Genomic DNA, 25821 nt, shown 5'->3' with positions numbered 1-25821 from the left:
TCTTTGAATTGTGTTTTGATAGAACGAAATAATATATGCAAAAATTGTGTTGCAACACATTCGCTACTTCAGACTTTACAGTTAACTCTCTGTCTTATATCAGCAAGAATTTGTATTACATAAGCTTTTCTTCATTGAAAAAAACAGTGGCATGAATGAAGGGAATCAAACAAAAATTTTCACCAGGTTCGTCATCGCAAATAATTAAGGAGACAAGTAGAAAAAAAGATTCCACCCATGAATTGAATTGAACCCAGTTACAGGTTTACAAGATGCATATGACAGCGTTCAAGCTTTGACTAAAAATAAAATATTTTCTTGTCCAGCTTCATGATCAGGCAGGTTGAAAGCTCCTGTGGCCAAGTGGTTAAGGCACAGGTCTCATAAAGCCTGAGGTCCTGGGTTTGATTCCTGGGCTGGATCTACTTATCTCCTTTATTATCTGCGATGGCAAACATGGTGAAAAATTATGTTTACAATACTTTTCTTCATTCTTTTATTTTCTTTTCACAGTGTTCCAATGCAAAGGATCTTGAGCTAGCTTATAAACTGGATGCATTGCTCAACACCGGCAGTAACTCCATGCTACTTGGTGGAATGTCTTTCCAAAATATGTACTAGTAAGTATATCACCATCAAAATTGGTGTAACCCAACCAACCCTAATGGAAAAAATAAATACCAATCCAAATAATATTATTACATTTTCAGAAGATTTGTCTTCGACCGGACCATATTTTTTCAAATATAACAAGAACATAGTTGTTATTTTAATATTATTTTTTGAAATTTCATGTTTCTTGTGTACATATTGTGTGTATTTTTTCACATTTGCATATATTTTGTTTGGGTTGGTTTTTTTTGCATGGTCTTTATAGAACAGAACAAGACAGCGTAAAAACTATTTATCCGACCAGCCGACCCTCATTTTTTGTGCGTGTTATGCCAATCAAACAATATTTAGGCTGTAGTAAAAGTTGAGTTTGGATGGGAATAACTTGTATGTAATATTTATATATTTCAATTTCAGGTATACACATAAAATGCATTCAGCTAAGATAGCCCCATTTAGCTGGAGCTATTAGAAGGGGCATTCCTTAAAGCCATATTATAACATTTCTGTAAAAATAGATTAGTATTTATTTTCCATAAAATGTTAGCTTTTATATATCCCCCTTTAATTTTAAGTCGAACAAGTGAGGTAAAGCATAGAAAATTGGAATTTACTACTAGCGCCCATGCATGTTACTCCCGCGGTTGTAATATGGTACGATCCTCGGGGTGTGTGTGTATGTGTATTCCGCACGCCGTGTACGTATTGTGCATACGTGTTCGACTAATATTTCCATCGTATTAATAAAACGCCGGTTCCATCGTTTTATTCAAAATCTCGGATTTTGACAAAACTACAGCACCTAGAGTCTTGATTTTTGCAGAGTGTCTTTATAGACTAAAGTACATTACAATTGTGTAAAAACCAGAATTTACAAATGTTATAATATGGCTTTAAAAACACATTCACAAAGCAATTCACACACTGACTCTGTATTATCAAGTAAAAAGAGACAAAAATCATTGACATTTTCAAAAAGCAAAATCAATAGCTAGATAAAGATGCATCTAACCATAGTCCAATAGACCTTTTCATAATGGGTAATTCTGATAAAATCCGAAGCATGAAATAATTTCCCCCATCGCGCATACATAAAAGTAGCTCTTCAGCATCATGTACAGTGCGAAGTTCCAATGTGTAACAGTCATCATAACTATGATGAACTTTCGACAGTCAATTATGGATGAGAGAGGTACTTTTGCCAAGGATACTCAATGTGCAATCAAGCGTGTGGTGGTATGTCTTGTGTAAGAAACTGACCTGTGGAAGAGGTGATGCATAAACAAAATGTTCTGTAAAATAAATTTAACTGACAAAAAATTACGAACATTTTATCATTTCTCTCCATTAGTATCTTATTTTTTTACTGGAGGGACCATAATGATTAATTATATTTATAACAATGAATTTTGTAGAGTATAATTAAAGATATGCAACACAATTTTCCGCTAAAATGTAATCGTTAATCTAAATTTAGATTATCAGACCAGAATCAAATATGAATAAAATCATGAAGTATATAACTTAAAATGCTGTAACTTAAAACCACAATATTTAATTTGATAATATCATGGAAATTATTATTTATTTTTACTGTGGGGACCATGACAATAATCTTTAATAAATCTATACTGGATTCAATTGACATAATTGAAAGACATGCCACACACTACATACTCTACTTTTAACTAAAGTCTGCACAAAAAGTAACTCAGCTGTTATAAATACGCCTATAGATTCAGAACTAATAATTGTTTTCACAATATTTCAACATAGAGAGAAGGATGATTTATTTACGCACATTTTGATACCCCATTCGTCAAATGTCGTTCAATATTAACAACACAGTAGTGCTTTTACAGAAAAATACCAGAATTTAAAAGTTGCAGTTTACAACGATCAATGGTTATAATGCCAGCACTGTAAACACGTAAAGCCTGCCATTATCTTCGCGCTTACTTCAAATCAATACAAATAACTGCAACTTTTAAATTGGGATATGTTTCTTTCAAAACACTGCTGTATTGTCAATATTGAACAAAATTGGACAAATGGGGTATCAAAATGCGCGTAAATAAATCATCCTTCTTTTTATGTTGAAATATTGTGAAAACTATTAGTTCTGAAGCTATAGGCATATTTATAACAGCTGAGTTACTTTTTGTGCAAACTTTATTTAATTTAAATTCAAATAACTTAAATTAGACTGTACAGCATTATAAAATTATTTATAATAATAACTATCTTTATTGACAATCACCATAAACAAAAAGGTATAGTGAAATACAAAGTTATAATTGAATACACGGTAATGTAATAAATTGATATCAAATGAGAGATCCTATTTTTCTCATTAACATATTGAAATTAGGAGTTCCAAATCGGTGCATTTCCGAAGATATCATCAAAGAAACGGTTGAATTGGTCTCAAACATGGTATACTACAGTCGAGACTTTTGGGGAGACCTGAGAGCTTATCAGACATATCAAATTACATTTTGAATATGAGGAATGTCCTGATGATATCAAATAATTTTGATTTCTTTTTTAATTCACGATGTAATACACGTTTTATGGCAAATGATTAAAAAATGTAGGTCTTTTGTGGAAAAAATGTATATTGTTGGCTTTTCATCCCAGCTACATACACTTTATGAGAGTGGTTATGGAGGCATTATAAAAGTGCTCTAAGCATGTTTTAAACAGATTAATCGAGTAGAGCAAAGTACACTGATCAATATGCCTTTTGTTTGGAGTCAATCGGACATAACGGTTTTCAAAATATATCAATTTATATTTTCTTTGTATCTTATTGTTTTTATCAATAATCAATAAAGTTAATGAGCTAAAATGACTGGAGAAGCTCATTAATATATAATTTTTGCCAATATTTTACTAAAAATCCATGCATAAATGTACAGGGTACTTTTATTTTGCATACTTTTGCCCTGAAACTTGGTCAAAGTGTTTCTAATATGTTCTAATGTATTATATAGTGAAGCCGCCCCCTAATTTGCATATTTGCATAATTAATTAGCATTTATGCAAATTAGCTCATTAATTATGCAAATATGCAAATTAGAGGGTGGCTTCACTATATAATACATTAGAACATATTAGAAATACTTTGACCAAGTTTCAGGGCAAAAGTATGCAAAATAAAAGTACCCTGTACATTTATGCATTGATTTTAGCAAAATATTGGCAAAATTACATGTTAATGAGCCTTTCCATTCCTTTTAGCTCATTAAGATTATTGATAAAAACAATAGGATACAAAGAAAATATAAATTGATGTATTATGGAAACCTTATGTCCGATTTGCTCCAAACAAAAGGCACACTGATCAGTGTACTTTACCCTACTCAATTAATCTGTTTAAAACATGCTCAAAGCATTTTCTAATTTCTAGAAAATGCATCCAATACCACCTTAAGTACATAATGTGACCATCCAGCACAACTGAGCCCTGAAGTCGCCAATCATCATTTTTGGTCCCCACATATATGTGGGGCTTATGTTATCATCCAGATGGTTGTTTGTTTGTTCCCTTGTTTGTTTCTTTGTTTGTCCGGGCGGAAGCAAATTCATTAATCCACTCTCCAGCTTAAACGCTATCACCGATCAACTTCAAACTTGGTACGTGGATAGGGTATGGTGGCCTCATGTGCTGTATAGTTTTGTGTTGCATTATTTGCATATTTATGAATATTAATGAGCTCATTAGCATATTTTGCCTACATTGTCCTTAAGGGATGGGGTATGAGCGTTTGGACAGTATTTATTTTGGGACATTAGAGCACATCAGACATATCGAATTGCATTCTGAATACTGAAGAATGTCCTTCTGATATCAAATAATTTTCATTTTTGAAATTAGCAATTTAATACACATTTTATGGCAAATCATTAAAATTGATATTTTTGATATTTAACAGTACTCAAGTAAACTTTATAAATCTGATGATTTATACTTAAAGTGTATGTAGGTGGGATGAAAACCCGACGATCAATTGAAAATTTTGACCTTTCGTATTGAATATATGGATTTTTTTTTCCAAAAACACCAAAAAAATTGAGGTCTTTTTGGGAAAAAAATCCATATCTTCAATATGAAAGGTCAAAATTTTCAATTGACCGTCGGCTTTTCCTCAGCTACATACACTTTAAGAATATATCATTAGATTTATATAATTACTTTCGAGGACTGTTATATATCAAAAATTTGAAAAATATCAAATTTTTATAATTTGTCATAAAATTTGTATTATATTGTGATTTTCAAAAATGAAAATTATTTGATACCAGAAAGACATGCCTAATATTCAGAATGCAATAAGAAAGATCGGAGGGGCTCTCATGTCCCTCAAAAAATATTGTCAAGACGTAATAAACGCTCATTCTAGATCCCTTAATCCACTCAATCAATTTGTATTATATCACACATTTCAAAAAATCAAAATTATTTGATATCAGAAGGGCATTCCTCATATTCAGAGTGCAATTTGGTATGTCTGATGTGCTCTCAGGTCACCTGACATACACAATACCACAAAAGACAAGATATTAAAGCCAAAATGTACGATTTTATAATATGAAATTGGTTATTTTCATACCTGATTTTTTTTGCATATTTGTAATGTTTACACATGTCCCAATTTGCATCTAAAAGGAATCGGCCAAATTTGTTGTCTTTGTAGGTCAACAGAGCAAAGTTTGACATAAAGTCATAAATTCATGAAATTATGACTTTATGTTCTCCCATAGAACCGCATGTTAAATGACAAAAATAACCAGTTGGATTTCTTTCACTTTACCTTGTTATTTCAGCTTAAAATGAACAGGAACCATTCCCAGCAGTTATTACTAATATTTTTCAACATTTTGAATGAAGAATAACAAAATTAAAATTTGAAAAAAAATCGTACATTAAGGGACCTGGAATGAGCGTTTTGAGCGTTTCGGCAGTATTTTTGTGGGACATGAGAGCACATCAGATATATCGAATTGCATTCTGAATACGAAGAATGTCTTTCTGATATTAAATAATTTTCATTTTTTGAAATTCACGATATATAAATTTTTTGACAAAGTATTAAAATTTGATATTTTTCACATTTTTGATATATAACAGTCCTCGAAGTAACTTTTATAAATCTAATGATATATTCTTAGTGTATGTAGCTGGGAGGAAAAGCCGACGATCAATTGAAAATTTTGACCTTTCATATTGAAGATATGGATTTCTTTCCCAAAAAGACCTAATTTTTTTTTGTGTTTTGGGGGAAAAATCCATACGAAAGGTCAAAATTTTCAATTGATCTTCGGCTTTTCATCCCACCTACATACACTTTAAGTATAAATCATCAGATTTATAAATACTGTCCAAACGTTCATACCCCACCCCTTAAGGGATCCGGAATGAGCGTTTTGAGCGTTTCGACAGTATTTTTTGTGGGACATGAGAGCACATCAGACATATTGAATTGCATTCTGAATACGAAGAATGTCTTTCTGATATCAAATAATTTTCATTTTTTGAAATTCACGATATAATACAAATTTGATGACAAATTATTAAAATTTGATATTTTTCACATTTTTGATTTATAACAGTCCTCGAAGTAAATGTTATAAATCTAATGATATATTCTTAAAGTGTATGTAGCTGGGAGGAAAAGCCGACGATCAATTGAAAATTTTGACCTTTCATATTGAAAATATGGATTTTTTCCCAAAAAGACCAAATTTTTATGGGAAAAAAATCCATATCTTCAATACGAAAGGTCAAAATTTTCAATTGATCGTCGGCTTTTCATCCCACCTACATACACTTTAAGTACATATTATCAGATTTATAAAGTTTAATTCGAGTACTGTTAAGGGGGTACTACACCCCTGTCCAATTTTGTGACTATTTTGCATTTTTCTCAAAAATTATAGCGCATTGGTGACAAGTAAGATATGTATATTATAGGGGCAAGGACCACAACTACTGCACTGGAAATTTTATTTCAGCACATACAACAGTTGTGGAGTTACAGTCAAAAATGAGGGAAAACCAGTATTTGATCAATAAATCAATAAGTACTTGCTTTGAGTTGCTGAATTTTCAGTGTAGTAGTTGTAGTCCTTGCCCCTATACATATCTTACTTGTATCAAATGTGCTATAATTTTTGAGAAAAATGCAAAAAATAGGTACCAAATTGGCAAGGGGTGTAGTACCCCCTTAAATATCAAAAATATCAATTTTTAATTACATTGCAAATTTCAAAAAATCAAAAATTACTTGATATCAGAAGGACATTCTTCGTATTCAGAATGCAATTCGATATGTTTGATGTGCTCTAATGTCCCACAATAAATACTGTCCAAACGTTCATACCCCATACCTTAAGGCTTTAATGAAAGGTGAAAGGACTGCACACACTTTGCATTCAAATTACAAAAGAGTTGGCACTAGATTATGTGACTGAGTATCATGAAAATTTGATCACATCCGGAAATGTTACATATTTTCTTTCATCTCATTACACTTGCAGCATTTTAGTCAGTAGAATCTAACTTTCCGTCAACTTACAAATGCTATTGACTATGACGTATGCTGTCATCCGATGCGACTATTTGACTCAAACACATGCTCTTCAAATAAAGCACTAGTAGATCAAGCCATGTTATGTTGCGGGATAGAGTACCAGCTTTTGCATTTTCCCTTTGAAATGAAAGAAAATATTCATCTCTCGTTCCTATTTTATTTTTAGCAAGGTGCAAATATACAAACATGGATACAAGCCTTCACTGCTGATGTAAATGTTATTTACATAAGTTTTCAAGTGAAGACATAAATGTTTTTTACGTAAGTTTTCAAGTGAAGACAAAACAAGTTCATCTGTCCTTTCAGAAGTATTGCTATTGGGTGATTATTGAGTTAGCATCTAGTTTTGCTTCATCATCGCACGTGTGGCCGAGTGGGAGCACGTGTGGCCGAGTGGATAATGCACGCGACTCATAATCCAGGTTGCGAGTTCGAGCCCCGCCCGTGCCAACGTGTTGTGTCCTTGGGCAAGGCACTTTATTCTCATTGCCTACTGGGGGACGGGGTTGGGTTGGATTGGATGTTTGTATAGTTGTTTGTTTCAATGTTGCAATATTGGCGCTGATTAAGCTGCTGCCTGCAAATTGCATTGTGTCTGTTTGGGTGTGTTTAATGTACAATTCTAGCAATTTGACCTGCGAGTCACCATTAGAGTTTGAAATAAAACCTTCCTTTTACCTTCCTTTTTATCAGTAGAACCAATGTTTTTTGGCATCCTTACACCTCAAATGATACTACTAGAATTGGTTCCATTTTTTTCTATGCTCCAGTGGCGTAACTAGGGTTGGTAGCGCCCGGGGCAAGAAACAAAATTGCCGCCCCTACCCACCCCACGAGAATATCTTAGACACGGGCAGTGGCGTAGCTAGGGGTTGTGGCACACAGGGCTAGTAAGGATACATAATGGTGCCCCCACCCCATTCTTGAAACAATTGCGCATGAAGCGCACACAATTTTGGACAAATAAGGCTTACCACTAATTAATTTTGGTTACTAGAAGTTGAATATCGGTCTTAAAATGTTCTTTCAATTGATTTTGTGCTGAAATGCATGAAAATGTTGACTTTCATCGCTTGGAGGGGCGCAGAATCGATGCTGAATCGGTCAATTTGGCAGCCCCTAAGGGTGGCACCCGGGGCATGTTCCCCCCCCCCATGCACAGAGGCCAAATTTTCAAAATGCAACAATTCCGAGAATCCCGACCCTAGACTTTTTTCTTATTTTACAATTTTAAAAATTAAAAAAAATTTAATTTAAAAAAAGAAACAAAAAAGTTCCAAGGCCTTTATCATACGCAATTTACCGCTTAAAATGTGTGTAAAAAAATTGCTGACAGACCTATCCTAATTTTGTTTTGATGTTATGCCAATCAAACAATTTTTTTAAGGCCTTGTTAAGGAAGGAAGTTACATGATGATGTGATGATCTCGTCAGTCTAAAGCAAACTTGAGTTATGACGTACAAATAATAAGTTTGAAGTTTGCTTTTAGTCAAAAGGGAGAAAAAAAGGGAAAGCACCCAAACTGCATGATGAGTTAAGTACTGTCAGTGAAGCCAATGACCCATTGTTTGTTAAAAAGCATCATATACTTTACCCCTTCAAATACTTTTGAGAGGTCTTCTTGTCATTGTTTGGGGAATTCCCATGTGACGAGATCACGAAGTGGGCTACGTGGGCAGACATGCACGTGGATAGCCACCTCTAAGGGGGTCTCATTGGGACCAAGTAGGCCACTCAGTCCAGACGATGGTGGCCGACAGTCATTTAATGCGGCAACAGCCAATAGCATAAACAAAACAGACAATATGACGGCAACACTGCCTGGACGTTGGACGCCCCGAGCCAAGGTGCGTTTTTGGCCCCATAATACGGAAAAAAATGCACAAAATATATTTCCCAATGCAATGTATAAATTTTCACATGAAAATAAATAATTTTTGATTCAAAATGAATGTGAAGACAAAAATTGCAATTGCCGGGAGTGGGAATCGATCTCGGGACCCTTTGCGTGGCAGGCTATGATACTAACCGCTACACCACGTATACATTGAGTTACATGGGGGACATTTTTAGTATATATCATAACATATCGCACATATGCTAACTATCGAGTTTTTACGCTATTATGACTCTCTTATTCACACTTTGTTGTTGTTACATTCTTATCAGTTCCAGATTCTTTAACCTGATAACTCAGTTTGAAAGTGTTGATGCTATGCTTGAATACTATGAGCAGCTTGTACCGCAAGTAAGTATATTGCAAATCAAAATAGTCACACCAAAATAAGCCCCCTCCTCCTCTCTGAAAACAATGAAATGTCACAGTAGATCAAAAATTGATCAAAAATTGATTAAAAATTGATCAAAAGTTTCAAATATTTGTCTGTTTCCTTGTTTTTGTGCTTATTTAAAATTTGTTTTGAGCTCTGTGTGATCTCTTGTTTATTACAGGGATTTTGAGGAAATAAGTAATTAAAACCATAATATACAATTTTGGTACAATTTTAATCTGGTTATGTTTAATTAATTTTAAAAAATTGGATATAAATATCTAGGACCCATTTTTATGTTTTGTTCTGTTTTTTATTTTGATCAATTTCACCAAGAATATTTAAAATTTGGGCAAAAATCATGATTTTTTATGATTTATGATCAAAATATAGCATTTTTGAACCATATTTGGTGAACATTTTTGAAAGTTGGTCAAAATTCAAAAATAAACAAACAGGTCACTAGTTGTGAGTTGGGATATGTATAAACATTACAAATATGCCAACAAATCAGGTTTGAAAAAAATGACCGAACTCATTTCATATGTGAAAGATCATACCGTTGGCAGAGTGAAACACTATCGTAAGTGCAGTAGTATGCAATAGCTGCCATTTGCAACATTTCAATAAATGTACTTACTTTTAACCAATAACACTAGAAAAAAACACCCAACTACATGCATATCTTGGGGTTAGCTTAGTGGCCATCAGGAAAGTATACAGAAAATCAACACTTTACAATGAGCATGATGAGGGGATTGTGCTGCAAACAATGGGTATTTTACAAAAGGCAGCTATTACATTCTACTGCACTTACGATAGTGTTGCACTCTTCCAACGATACATAGCTATGCATGCAGATTTTTAGAAAAAAAAATTCCTGGCCCTATTATTACAATTAGAATTCCAAAATAAGGCCCTGGAATATTTTTTTAATGAACATTTTACCAATCTTTTTAATATTGCAAATTTGGGAAAGTTTTGCGAATGTTAAGTTTGTTTGTTTCTTTATTTTTTTTGTCTGATTTCCCTGCATGTCTACAGGCTCTTCTACCATTTAGTACCATGTATATAGATATATTACAATCCATTGAGAGTGCTGGTGCATACCACAAGATACCAAGAATATGGCAAGGTAATTACACTGGCCAACAAAATTTAACTTTTTTTCTGGTGACTTGGATTTAAGAGTTGTTTTTAACTAATTTGGGGTCGCTGATTTCAAATATGGCGTCAGTTTTTCCCTATCAGGTCAAGTTTTTTTCTATGACAAATGGTGAAATTTCATGAATTACTATTTAGAACACATATGTTTAATAAGCAAGGACAGGATGAGTTATACTTTTTGCCTTTGCCATGTTTGTCTTAAAATATTGTACATGATACATGATGACTGGTAAATACAGCTTTTAAGCTTTTAAAATAGCAGACAATCATACCTTCCCATGATGCTTTGCACCACATAATGGAGCTCTGAAACACATGGAATCTTGTATATTTCTACATGATTTATAGTCATAGAGTGAAAATTTGACGTGATATGCAAAAACTAATGCTATATTTGAAATTGGCGACCCAAAATTACCTAAAAACAACTCTCAAACCAAAGTCACCAAAAACTGTGTTGGGCAGTGTTATCGTCTCGGTTAAGGGCTCGGATAGCAACGTTTTCACATTATTTTTTTGCTGGGACCTGAGAGCACAACAGACACACCAAATTGCATTCTGAATACAAGGAATGTCCTTCTGATATCAAATAATTTTGATTTTTTTTTTAATTTGCGATATAATACCAATTTTATGGTGAATTATTAAAAGGTGATATTTTTGACATTTAACAGTCCTCAAAGTAAACTTTGTAAATCTGATAATATGTACTTAAAGTGTATGTAGCTAGGAGGAAAAGCCGTCCATCGTTTGAAAATTTTGAGATTTCATATTAAAGATATTCATTTTCTTCCCAAAACTTATGGGAAAAAATGTATATTTTCAATACAAAAGGTCACCCATATATTTTCAGATCTATGGGCCTGAATGGCAGGGAGTGTGAATTTCAGTTGGGGTTACCTGAATGAGTGACTCCATTTGAAATTTACACCCCTTTGTGAGAGACTAAGGTCATGTCTTTCATAGAGAGTGTATGGATTTCAACTGGAATAGCCCATATTGGAGCAGACGACACTAAATGAGTGGCTACATTTGAAATTCACACTCCCTGTGTGGGAGACTAAGGTCATGGCTGCTATTGGGAGTGTATGGTTTTCAACTGGAATAGCCCATTTTAGAGCAGACGACAGTGAATGGGTAGTTCCATTTGAAATTCACACTCCCTGTGTGGAAGATCAAGGTCATAGATTTCAACCGTAAAATTCGATAGTTAGCATATGTGCTTACTATCAAGCGTTTTTAAAATATGCAAACATGAAGAGCCCCATCTACAAAAGTGTAAAGGGTTTTGAGCAAATCAGCGATACACATAGTTATATACGAACTAGTAAACCTGCAAATGTGTGTCTCAACCCCATTAGCTCAGTTGGTAAAGCGCTGGACTTTGATACAATTTTATGTTTTCAAAAGCGCTCGATAGTAAGCACATATGCTAACTATCGTTTTACGGTAGCCCATTTCTAACACTGCTCACCTTTTGTACTGTCTGTCCTCCTTTTTCTGTATCATTTTATTTGTTTGAAAATTTCTCTTGTTAAAAAAGCCCGGCCCCCAACTCAACACAAAAATTGACAACCATGAGAGTTACCAAATAGCGCAGAAAAGGGGTAATTTTTTTACCAGTAGCGAGGACCGCGAAATTGGGAAAATAGGGGGTATTTAATTTGGACAGTCTGCGAAATTTGACTGTGAAATCAGCAAAATAGGGGGTATTTAATTTGCACTGTCCGCGAAATTTGGATGAAAGAGGTACTTGGATTTGGGAAAATCCAGTAATTTTATGTCAATATTTAGTGTCACTGAAAAGGGGTGTTTGAAATTCTAGTTATTGAAAAGGGGTGTTGGAAATTCTAGTCATTGAAAACCACAAAAAAGGGGTTGTTTTTGGCCAAATTTTGTCCTCGATTTTGCATGAAAAAGGGGGGTAAATTTGATGAAAAATCATTGCAAAGGGGGTCTTTAAAAGATTTAGTAAGTCTCATGGTTGCCAACTTTTGTGTTGAGTTGGGGGCGGGTAAAAAGTTGAACTTCATTAACATTTTGTATGTTTTATCAATTTAATTGTCAAAAATCTCTTAATAGATGCTGCTAACTATGGACGCAAGTTTGATGAGAATCTGTTGGATACTCTTCTTAAGATTATGGCTATGTCTACTGTAGATAAACAGGTAAATAAGCAACTATGGCAAAATGCACACACACATCACCCCACCCCTGTCTGTGTTCGCCTCCAAACGTGGACATTGTGTTTTGCTATCTAACCGAGGATGTGTGTATGATGTTTTCATCGCCTAACCGTGGACTAAAATGGCGGATTTTTTTGTGTATAATACTGAAACGGAATTTTAGCCATCACCCCTGCGGACGGTAGTTTTTACATGTGTGGTCCTCGGTTTCAGGCAAATAGCGTTTAAAGCATCTAGCATGCATTTGAGGTCTTTTGCAGCAGTTTGAGACCGAGGACAGTCCTCGGTTGGAAGTAGGTCCACAGTTTAGGTTGAAAAATCTTGTGTGTGTCCTCGTTTGTCAGCAAACACGTACGCACCCCTACATGTATTTGCCAGCAACTAAACACGTCCAAAAATGTGTTCCACTTTACATTTGACCTAATTTTGTCCTAAAATACTGAAATGGGTCTTGCCAGACATCATCAGGCATATCATATCAACACTGACTGAGAATTTGAACCCAACAAGTGCTTGCATGCATGACTGAGCGTATATTTCAATGATGAATCACTGATTTTTAAAAGCTTTCATAGTGAAAGTACAAAATAAAACATTATACTTTTTGACATTTTTTTGGGAACTTGATTCAAAACAAAAGGGGCTGTGATCACCCTCAGTACATTTTAGAGTCCCCTCAGTACATTTTACGTATAATTTCTATTTTTGTTGCAGTACTATCGTAAAGATTGCTGCTAACATTTTGTGTTTTTAAATTCTCAGTTGCATGAGGAATTCTGCAGTATTGTAACTGATACAATGAAGATTGCTAGGCAACCAGACCAGCAGCGAGGCAGCAACAGGATGAGGGGAAGACCTCCAAGATCTATCAGGTAAGGCTACAGGTCTAAAACTACTAAATGCCAGTCCTATTCGCCCATCGCCCGGTCATCTCAAAACAATGTTCTACCTGCAAAGTGGGTGCTGCATGTGCGTTTGCAGGGAGAACCTCGTTTTGGTAGCAAGATGGCGGATCCATGCAAAGGGTGAATAGAGTTGTGTACAAAATCGGATTTAAGCAGATCAAGATCAAAGCGGCAGCTATGATGGTTGCAATCAGCCCTTACCTGATCCATCTGAGAAAAACTATAGGTTGACCCTCATTTTTGTTTTCTTGACGATTGGACCTCTTTAAGTCCGGTGCCTTAGAATGCCCACTAGAGTTGCCAGACAAATAATGGAAGAAAACGGATCTGTAAAATCATTAACATTCACCCAAAATCTCTCAGCTGTGGTATACTTGCACAGTGAACACAAGAAGCAAGACCCGGGAAGCAAGACTGATTCAAATTTTAGAACAAATTGTGCCAACTTATGCTCTTTTTGGCATTAAATTTAACCTGGTTTATCGTTGTACCTTGAAAATGAAAAAAAAACCAACACAATAATAACTCCCTTTTTAGTGTTGGTGAGATGACAGGTGCTATTCACCTGTTTATCTTTGCCAATCGCTGGGTCTAATTTTATCATTCATGCATTTGAGATTGCAACGACCCAGGAAATGAAACACCTGGGATATTGCAAACTATTCTTTGGCTAAAATGTTTTTCCAAGAGGAACAATTTGAGACCACTTTGATCAAAATCGGAGGATTTTTTTAATTTTTTTACCCCTGTAGACAATGATGGAGACCAAAATTTGACATTTGACCTTTATGCATATGTAACTCAAGAACCGTACATCGAAGATAGGTCAAACTATTCTTTTTCTGAATCCTAATAATGAGCTATGAGAGGAATACAATCAGATGGTTTTTATCCATATTCACCCAATTTTGAAGTTTGAGCCCTGCATTAGCGACCATGGATATATGCGAATTACCATTTTTTCTCTTATTTCTTTTTTCTCCTTTGTGGATATCTTGTTCAGGATGTTCACAAACAAGCATAAACATTGGTGTTCCATTTTTGTCTTGGTGCACCCATTTTGGTATTCAAATTGACTATAGTCTATGTATGCCTGTGGTGAAGTGTAATATATAATTGAATAGAAATAAATGATAAATAAATACATCTATATCCATACAAATAATATTGTCTTTTTTCAGCTAATAATGAAACGTCCCACACGTGTCAGTAACTTTAAGCATCAGCTATTTTCATCTGGGGCAATTAATTTATTTATTGCCTATGTGACCCATGGGTACCTCCCCGGGGTACCTCCATACCAAGACCACCAAGTGATTAGTAGATGTATACCACAGTGCTAAAAGCGCTTCAGACTCAGTATTATGCGTACATATTGTATGTACAATATGTACGTTATTTAATCTATTGCCATTCTATTTCCAGTAATGTTTAAGTTCTAACTATGTTTGATGACGAAAAATCGATAATATGTTACATACAATATCTAGCAGAAATATATTATCGATTTTACGTCATCAAACATTCGTTAGAACTTAAACAGTACTGGAAATAGAATGGCAATAGATTAAATAACGCATATATTGTACATACAATATTGTATCGCATAATAAAAAGTCTGTATACTGCTTAACAGAATACCACAGTGCTAACAGAACTTTTCAGACAAATATCATCAGAGTTAATGATGTATATTCATACATAGCGGTAAACGTAAATAGAAGTATTATTTTGCTTTCTATCATCAAAGTTACTAATAATTTATTAGCTAATTTATTACACATTGAGAGATTCTGAATTTTTCATATGTTTTCAAGAATTAAATTTTGATGATATTTACCGATGGAAATGAAAGTTATTGGTGGAACTCTTACAGACACTACCAAGTTGCAACAAAAATAAAACGACAAATATTGTGCAAAATCTAGTAATGCGGTATTACCATTGAATTTTTACACCAGATCACAGGCTGCGCCAAAGGTCACTTACCCAGGCTTCTTGTCTAGAAGCTGTAATGTCAGCAGCCATATGATCACATGGGTATTAAATAAATTGCCTTTTATAAAATAGCATAAGCTTGCTGCTTTAGATATATTTGCGTGATTGCTTTTTAGATCTAAATTTACTTGCTCATCATTAAAAGGATATGTGCCGCTCTTTTTGCTGGTGAAATTAATTTCAATTTGGATGTCCTTAAGGTATGGGGTATGAACGTTTGGACAGTATTTATTGTGGGACATTAGAGCACATCAGACATGAGCCAAAGGTCACTTACCCAGGCTTCTTGTCTAGAAGCTGTAATGTCAGCAGCCATATGATCACATGGGTATTAAATAAATTGCCTTTTATAAAATAGCATAAGCTTGCTGCTTTTAGATATATTTATGTGATTGCTTTTTAGATCTAAATTTACTTGCTCATCATTAAAAGGATATGTGCCGCTCTTTTTGCTGGTGAAATTAATTTCAATTTGGATGTCCTTAAGGTATGGGGTATGAACGTTTGGACAGTATTTATTGTGGGACATTAGAGCACATCAGACATATCGAATTGCATTCTGAATATGAAGAATGTTCTTCTGATATCAAATAATTTTGATTTTTTGAAATTCGCAATGTAATACACATTTTATGGCAAATGATTAAAAATTGATATTTTAGTATTTAACAGTACTTAAAGTAAACTTTATAAATCTGATGATTTATACTTAAAGTGTATGTAGGTGGGACGAAAAGCCGACGATCAATTGAAAATTTTGACCTTTCGTATTGAAGATATGGATTTTTTTCCCAAAACACAAAAAAAAATTAGGTCTTTTTGGGGAAAAAATCCATATCTTCAATATGAAAAGTCAAAATTTTCAATTGATCGTTGGCTTTTCCTCCCAGCTACATACACTTTAAGAATATATCATTAGATTTATAAAATTTACTCCCAGGACTGTTACATATCAAAAATGTGAAAAATATCAAATTTTAATATAAATTTGTCATAAAATTTGTATTATATCGTGAATTTCAAAAAAATGAAAATTATTTGATTCTTCGTATTCAGAATGCAATTCGATATGTCTGATGTGCTCTCATGTCCCACAAAAAATACTGTCAAAATGCTCATTCCAGATCCCTTAAATGAACACCAAAGATTTTAAATGCAAGTTTTGTCATTTGTCATTAAAAAAAACATGTTCTTGCATTATTTGTTCGGTAATTCATGTTAAATTAGGGATGACAGGCAAATTTAGTATATTGCATCCGACTGCCACCCCACCACAACCAAACACCCCAGTGCCGCCGAGAGCCATTACGGGCCGGGGGTAAAATGAACGTCAGGGCCCCCTGAGGTCTCTTTTCTTTGCTTTTATGGCCTCATTAACTTATGTTTTCTTTATTCTTACGGGCCCCCTAGGACCCCAGGCCCGGGGGTAACATACCCCCTTAACATCCCTTGTCGGCGGCACTGCCCCACCCCCCACAAAATCTGTGAATGTCCCTTTGAATGAGTGAAATATTGACATTAGTTGACATACCCTTTTTGCAAGATTTACTTTGCTTTTCAAAAGGACCCATGTCCCTGCAGCCCTGCACATCCACACAAAATCTTGGGTTTTGTAGTTGACAAAACCTTTTTGCAAGATTTGCCTTGCCATATCAAAAAGACCATTTGTGTGGGTGTGCAGTTGACAAAACCTTTTTGCAAGATTTGCTGTGCCATATCAAAAGGACCATGCCCTGGCAGCGCTGCACACCCACACAAAATCTTGGCTAGCCACAGCCTTTTCAAAAGTCAGAATTGTTTAGCTGGTCCTGTTTATTATTCAGTATCTACACACCCACACAGAGTCTTAGTTAACCACTAAAACTTACAAACTAGGACAATCTGTCAGAGCTATATGAATCCGGGGTACTCAAGTTTGGTTTTGGTAGGGACGTGCAGCTGAGAATTTGAAAGTGGACCCATAAATATACCAATTTTTCAAGAAATTTGGACCCATTTATATACCAAAAGTCAAAATTTTCGGCCGAATTTATCCCAAATTGTCTTAGTTTTTACAAATTTTCCCAAAATTTTGGGAAAATTTTGAAAATTTTGGCTAAATTAAGGAAAAATTGGGCTAATTTCCAAAAAAATTGAGAAAATTTTGAAAAAAGGACCCATTCATATACCAAAATAGGCTTTGAAAAAGGGGTCATTGATATACCAAGAGGCTGAAAATGCTACCCATATTTGTGGCACGTCCCATATGGTCATTTGTACTGAGTACCCCGGGATATGAATCAGCCAATGTTATGTTGTGTTTAAATTGTATCAGTACATAATATTTCTAAAAGTCATAATGTGCAATCTTTTTCAATGAATTTGGTTTTGTTTGTTTTTTGGCATATTTATAAAGCATACACCTAATTGTAGGACAACAGAACTATGTTGTAAGGCCATCTTGTTTGTCTCAAAGCCCTTCTTAAGTTGAAAACCTAATGCAGAATGCGGGGTTTTTTTAGAGTTTTTTTTTCTTTTAATCTGTGGGATGAGCTTTCTGACAAGAATAGACCACCTTTTTAATCTGTCAAGGTTTCACACTTTCACTGTGGTCAAGATGAAAAAAGAAAAAAAAATTCGGATTTATATAGCGCCTTTTTCCAGCTAGATCTTGAAGGATTCAAAGCGCTGTAATTTCGCTGCCATGGTGAATCATCACAATCAGATCGCATCATCTAGGCCAGTTGCAGCCGAACCTCAGGCGCAGACCTATCCGCACTAAGATTGTAACAGCCACCAATTATCTGTGCAGCTCCCCAAATTCCATTGGGTGAAGGAAGTTTTTGATACCCAAACAACTAATCACCGATTTTTTGAAAGCAGGAGGAAACCGGAGATCCCAGAGAAAACCTGCGAGAGCGAGCGTGGAATCGGGATAAACCAAGTGCACATGAGTCCTTGGGCTGCGCCGGGGCTTGAACCCGGGACCTCAGTGGTGCAAAGCGAGGGAACTACCGCTGCGCTTAACTCGCCCTCCCGGTACAACAATAAACCAGGTTAAACCAGGTGAAAAAATTTAGTGAGATTTACGAATTATGCTACTTTTGACGTCTGATGATGTCAGACGTGATATTTTTGTCCGGTGGATTTGGGAAAAAAATTAAACAGCAGAAAAAAGCTGAAATTTACGCAATCCAAAAAGCGGGCGATTTTACTAATGTGCGCGTGGGCTTTGAGACGAACTATTAAATTAAAATCAGACATTAAATCCATCTTGGAGCTCCACAATTAAACAGCCAAGATAGTAAGTAGGTTTTCTTGCATATTACCTCATTATTTCAGCTTAAAATGGACAGAAATTGAAATCATATGGCTTTAAAACTTTTTGCACCAGATGCCCTACTTTCAAAATCCTGAAAAATATTGGTGTCAATCCAATCTTACACGATTATTATTATTATTTTAATGTAATAGACGAGTCAATTAAAGTACCAAAATGTTTTTACTTGCTAGAAACTCTAAACACCCTCCTGAACAACATATCCAAAAAGGGCCGAAAAAGGGCACAGGGGGAAAATGTTAATTTGCATATTTCCAAAATGGCTGCTAATGCAGGCATCAAATTTAAAAATTGGGGGAATATGGATAACAATCATCTTATTGTATTCCTCTCATTATTAGAATTCAGAAAAAGTTTGGTTTGACCTATCTCTGATATATAGTTCTTGAGTTATAGGCATAAAGGTCAGATGTCAAATTTTGGTCTCCATGATAATGTACAGGGGTAAAAAAATCAAAAATGCTGCAATTTCGCTCAAAGTGGTCTCAAATTGGTCGGCTTGGAAAAAAAAAAATTAACCAAAGAAGCCAACACTCTTCATGTATTTGATGCTATATTTTTGGCTCTGTAGTTTTAATATTTTGCTTGCTACCTTGGTTTAATTATTTGCTATGATTTGATTAATTTTTATGCTTTAGATTCAATTCTTTGCTGTATATATATATTTTGTTGTTTGTCCCTGAGGAAGGGCAGTTTATCTGTATTTTTGTTAACTTTGTCTACCATCCCTGTGGTTTTGGATTTTTTTCTAGTGCAGTAACAGTGTACACCATTCTGGTTTACATACTGCATTTAGTTTTTATCTTGTCTTTGTCTTTGTTCCCCACACCAAGTTGGTATACCTGGCTCGAATCTGTCTGTTCAAAGAATATTTGCCATATCTCAGGTGTTTTGTTACCTGGGTAATTGGGAAACAAATTCAAAGCCCATTGAATCATGTTACTCTTATTTGTGATGTTACCCAGGTTATAAAATATCTGAGATATAGCAAACTATTTTTGTTTAAAATGTTGTTCCAAATGGAACCATTTGAGACCACTTTGAGCGAAATCAGAGCATTTTTGATTTTTTTATCCCTGTTCATAATGATGGCATTTTACATTTATACCTATTACTCGAGAACTATACATCGGAGATAGGTCAAACTATACTTTTTTTTAATCCTAATGATGAGATCAATACAATTTAATTATTTTTATCCACATTCCCCCAATTTTTAAATTTGAGGCCTGCATTAGCAGCCAATATGCAAATTAACATTTTTCCCCGCTCCTTTTTTGCCCTTTTGGATATGTTGTTAAAGAGGGTATTAGAGTCACTAGCAAGCAAAAACATTGGTGTTCCATTTTTGTCTAGCTCATACATAAATTAACTCGTCTATAATGTTAAAGATGCAATTGCCTCGGATAACAAGAAGTTTTTATGGAAACACAATTGCAGAATTTGGATTGAAGGGCAGGTTTGGATTCATTTCTTTTTATTGACTTTCTTATTTAACCTGAAATGTTGATACTTTTAAATAATTACAACATTATATGCCGTTTTCTGATCAAATTGAACAACTTTCCATTTTATGAAACGATCTGGTGTTTTTTATGCCTCCACCGCGAGGCATACTGTTTTTGCAATGTCCGAGCTTCCGAGCTTCCGAGATTCCGTCCGTCCGGAGGCTTTATCTCGGGCATGGATGGGCGGATTGACTTCAAATTTTCAGGATAGCTGGGTCATGGTCAAAAACTCTGGCTACTTTTTTTTTGGGTGGGTTCAAGGTCATATACTTAGGTCAAAGGTCATTTAAGGTCAAATTACTACGTCCGTCTGTGCGGGGGCTGTATTTCGGGGATAGATGGAAGGATTGACTTCAAATTTTCAGGATAGGTGGGTCATGGTCAAAAACTCTGGCTACTTTTTTTTTTTGGGTGGGGTTCAAGGTCATATACTGAGGTCAAAGGTCATTTAAGGTCAAATTACTAAAAACTGTTGTATGGGCATGAAACTTGGTGGGTACAGTCAACATTTAGAGCCAAATTTTTGGAAGGTCATTTTGGGGTCATGCAGGGGTCATCTAAGGTCAAATTAATAAAATTGGTCGTATGGGCATGAAACTTGGTGGGTACAGTCAACATTTAAAGCCAAATTTTTGGAAGGTCATTTCGGGGTCATCCAGGGTCACCCAGGGGTCATCTAAGGTCAAATTACTAAATATTGTCTTATGGGCATGAAACTTGGTGGGTACAGTCAACATTTAGAGTCAATTTTTCTTATCATGTTTATATCTTTATTTACTAATTACTCCCGCGGTTGTAAAAACATGCCCTTTATGAAAGCAAGGCATGTGATGTCAGTAAATTGTTTGTCTGCTGTTGTTATAGCTTTCAAAAGAAAGTTGCAACTTTTCTAAATGTCTATGGAATTCCCTATACACTATTTCAACCTCATTTATGTGACTCTTATTTTTGCCCATATTTTTCATGTTTGTTTGTTTACCACTTAGTTGACTTTTAGCATTATAAGATTTGTACACATTTAAATCGCCCCATGGTGGAGGCATCCCATTCGACGCCTTGCGTCGAAAACACCCACCGAGAACCGCGAATGCTGAGAACCGCGAAAGCCGAGAACCGCTCTAGTTTTATTATAAAAATATGTCTTATGATTTCCAAGAAACAAAAAAAAATCATGCACTAACTTCTTTCAAAAGTCAATTTTCATGGCGTTTTTCTTGATCAAGTCCAAAGTCTTTGGCAAGCAAGCTTAACTCAATGGAATCCACTTCCCATTCACGTTTGGCATGCTCCAAGTGTCAAGTGTTTTAAGTCACTTGTTAAGATTCACTTATTTGCCTGATTTTCTTTTGTTATGTACATTGAATTGGCTTACATTATGCTAATTTTTATATTTGTTTTATGTGTTATGCACTTTGAATCCTCCGGTAAAGGTGCATTATAAGTGTCAGGTATTTATTTATTTATTTATTTATTTATTTATTTATTTATTTAACTCATGCTCAGTTAACTGCATTGTGTCCGAGTTAGTAGCGTCCCTGGCAAAGCTCACAAGTAAATGTAAAATTGCCCCAAATGCAAAGTTTTTTTTCCTTCTTTTACCGGTAAATTGTGTGACAGGGCCATGTAGTTGAAATCAGCAGTGTAGGCTTAATCTGGAAATAGCAAAAGAAAGAAAGAAAAACAGTTACAAATTGTCCGTATTGATGAGATTGATATAATGTGAGCAATTTGACATCCTGGCTGACTGAGTTGATGTTTTTGTTTGCACCCACCACAAGCCAGTAGTATGTTCTTCATGAATGGCCCATGTCCTCATTCACCAAGGACATACTGCTGGCTTAAACAGGTGCATGTGAAACAAAGAACACCAACACAGAAGTCTGGGCATCTCCAAACTACCAACTAGTGACTTTACGCCCATTTCGTGGTAGCAAGTTATATTGTGCTTGTAAAATTATGAGCAGTACCAGTAGTGCAGTTCATTTTACGCCCAAAATAGGCCTAACCTAAACGAGTGAACAATGCATAAAATAAATAATAAATAAAACCAATTGAAGAAACTTACTATTTTTTTGCTGACAGTGTCGCCATTGAACCACTGACTTTTTCAAAGCTTGGTGTTGTGATAATCCAACAGCTGATGACTGGAGGGAAGTTATGTCATTTCAGTAGGTGATGTTAGTCTTACTTGCAGTTTCCAGCAGTGGATCATAAACACAAGCACAACTTAGATTGTAGATCCCCTCATCTCTGTTCATAACTCCTCGCCCCCTCCTCCTGATCTGAAAAGCACAAAAAAGACAGTAAAGCATTATGGATCAAAGATTCAATTCCGATTAGGAGGGTATGTTTAAGTCATGTTTATGATCCACTTTTGGAGACTGCAATTAAGACTAACTGAAGTAACAACTTCCCGCCAGCCATCAACTGTCAGATTATCACAACAACAACAAGCTTTGAAAAAGTCAGTGGTTCACTGACAGAACTGTCAGCAAGAAAAGAAGTGAGTTTCTTCAATTGCTTTTGACAAATTAAAAACTCTTTATTAATTAAAAATTAACTTATCAGTCAGTCAATTAATCATGGATCAGGCAAATGAATTAGGGTTCCTGCGGTCCTTGAGAGTCCTTGAAAGTCCTTGAATTTGAAAACACCCTTTCACGGCCTTGAAAGTCCTGGAAATTTGCACAAGGTCCTTGAAAGTCCTTGAAAATTGAAATTTTACCTAAAGTATAGTTTTGACAAATTTTGGGGAGTGGAGAGGAGCTGTCACTTTTGTTAATACATGCCGCATGGATAGCTGCATCGTGATTTTTGTGTTGTGGTAAGTCCTTGAAAATCATGCTTTTGGTCCTTGAAAGTCCTTGAATTTTAAAACGCTTCAAGGTGCAGGAACACGGATTAATACTTGTTGCAGATTCTTAAATGTATCCTAGCCTGTTTTGAATCTTAAAATATCACAAGAATACATACAACACAAAATGGCAGTATTACATGTAGAACATGTTTGTTTGTTTTTGTTACAGGGTGACACAAAAGATGTTGAACAACATGGTTGTAACATATCTAAAGGGTGAACAGCTTGATGAGGCAAGGTAAGGCAAATGTCAAATGTTGTGTTGCTTTCTACAAACACTTTTCTTTCTTGCATTAAGGGCTGGGGTATGAACGTTTAGACAGTATTTATTGTGGGACATTAGAGCACATCAGACATATCAAATTGCATTCTGAATACAAAGAATGTCCTTCTGGTATCAAATAATTTTGATTTTTTTAAATTCGCAATGTAATACACATTTTATGGCAAATGATTAAAATTGATATTTTTGATATTTAACAGTACTCAAGTAAACTTTATAAATCTGATGATTTATACTTAAAGTGTATGTAGGTGGGATGATAAGCCAACAATCAATTGAAAATTTTAACCTTTAATATTGAAAATATGGATTTGTTCCCAAAAAACCAACATAAATTAGGTCTTTTTGGGAAAAAAATCCATATCTTCAATATGAAAGGTCAAAATTTTCAATTGATTGCCGGGCTTTTTCCTCCCAGCTACATACACTTTAAGAATATGTCATTAGATTTATAAAATTTACTTTGAGGACTGTTATATATCAAAATGTGAAAAATATCAAATTTTAATAATTTGTCATAAAATTTGTATTATATCGTGAATTTCAAAAATGAAAAATATTTGATATCAGAAAGACATTCTTCAGATTCAGAATGCAATTTGATATGTCTGATGTGCTCTCATGTCCCACAAAAACTGTACAAACGCTCAAAACGCTCATTCCAGATCCCTTAAAGCCATATTATAACATTTTCAAACAAAATAGATTAGCATTTCTTTGCCATAAAATGTTAGCTTTTACTGTCATATATATCCCCTTTTATTTTTGAGCCGAACAACTACGGCAAAGCAAAGAAAATTGGAATTTACTACCAGCGCACATGTCGCCAATACGTACCACTCCTTCGGTCATGTTATAGTACGACCTTTTGTTGTGTATATCACCGTCCCGCACACCGTCACATACTGTGTGTTATGAACTGATCGTGTATGCGTTCGACTAATAATTCCATCGTAATAATAAAGCGCCGAATCCGGCGTTTTTTTTAAATCTCGGATTTTGACAAAACTACAGCACCTAGAGTCTTGATTTTTGCAGGCTATATTGGTGTAATAAAGTACAATTTAATCGTGTAAAAAAATGAATTAAAAAAATTCAGTGAGGGCGTCCTTTTCAGCAAATGTTATAATATGGCTTTAATGGAAATATTGAAAATAAGGTCGGAACATTTTCTGCCAAATGCGATCCTGTGTGCATTCTTTTAAAAGGGAATGTGGGAGGGGTTCTAGGAACTTCTAGTATAATCCAAAATTAATGATCTTTAAGGTTATACAAGGTATTGTTGGTCGAAGCAGCAAAAAAATTGATTTTCATTATCTGAATCAATATATTATTGAAAAATAACACTTTGGTGTTTTGCAAAAGTTCATTCTACAAATCATATACTTTGAAAACCTGCTTAATTTATTGTTGTTAATGAGTTATGTACGTTTTACAAAAGAGTTGTTGTTTCAGCCCTCTTTACAACATAACTCAAGAACCACAGGACCTACAAAAGTATATTTGAATTCTTCCACACGCTCGCTATGAATTGAGCAATGCAATTTTTTGCTAAAGCTCACTGCCATTTGCAAGATGCTGTGAACTACATTTTTTGTTGCTGCTTTGACCAACAATACATCGTATACCCTTAATTTCATGTTAAATTGTGCTGGTATATGCAATGCAATGCATGTTTTTTTCTTTCCCTGTATAACGAAGTCAAACTTTTTTTTTGGCAAATGGTTATGGCGAGTAGGCTCAAATATAGTACTTCTGGCCTGTGTGTCAATTTCAATTTGAGCTGGTACCTGAGTGTTGTGACATGTGATGGTGCTGAGACCATGATGATGTGCGATGACGATGCAATATTACAATACACAGGTTTGCTCTATCACTCAAAAGCCTGATATAAATAATAATCAATGTTCTTTCTTTTGTTCCCAGGAAGGTGCTTGATTATAGCAAGAAAGCAAAGATCACTCCAAGGTAAGTAATTGAATTACTCCTTGAATTAGTTTCAGGATTTTGGATTAATTGATTTAATTGTGTGAAATGCTGTGGTCATCATCAAACTCAGAATGAGAGATGATGAAAAACAAGTTGCGTCTTGGGATTGCATACTTTGTGGAGGTCAAAG

General features: G+C 34.9%; 1 protein-coding gene and 1 long non-coding RNA gene across 2 annotated transcripts in view; one reads left to right on the top strand and one right to left on the bottom strand.

Annotated features, from left to right (window-relative positions):
• The window catches only part of LOC140147905 (small ribosomal subunit protein mS39-like), an 80169-nt gene that overhangs the window by 45959 nt on the left and 8389 nt on the right, over positions 1-25821 (top strand). The window contains exons 15-21 of the mRNA XM_072169696.1: positions 514-620; positions 9379-9457; positions 10524-10614; positions 12729-12814; positions 13595-13704; positions 23589-23657; positions 25629-25670. Of these exons, the coding sequence (XP_072025797.1) occupies positions 514-620; positions 9379-9457; positions 10524-10614; positions 12729-12814; positions 13595-13704; positions 23589-23657; positions 25629-25670 (584 nt within the window). The remainder of the gene's footprint in view (positions 1-513; positions 621-9378; positions 9458-10523; positions 10615-12728; positions 12815-13594; positions 13705-23588; positions 23658-25628; positions 25671-25821) is intronic.
• Positions 21685-25821, bottom strand: part of LOC140147908 (uncharacterized) — a 49972-nt gene continuing 45835 nt past the window's right edge. Inside the window, exons 2-3 of the long non-coding RNA XR_011858414.1 lie at positions 22628-22844; positions 21685-22214 (exon numbers count right to left, since the gene is read on the bottom strand). This is a non-coding gene — a long non-coding RNA (uncharacterized lncRNA). The remainder of the gene's footprint in view (positions 22215-22627; positions 22845-25821) is intronic.

This window comes from Amphiura filiformis, chromosome 3 (assembly GCF_039555335.1).
Source record: "Amphiura filiformis chromosome 3, Afil_fr2py, whole genome shotgun sequence".
Lineage (NCBI taxonomy): Eukaryota > Metazoa > Echinodermata > Ophiuroidea > Amphilepidida > Amphiuridae > Amphiura > Amphiura filiformis.
Note: the sequence above shows the minus strand (reverse complement) of the source record. Positions and strands in the feature narration are given on the sequence as shown.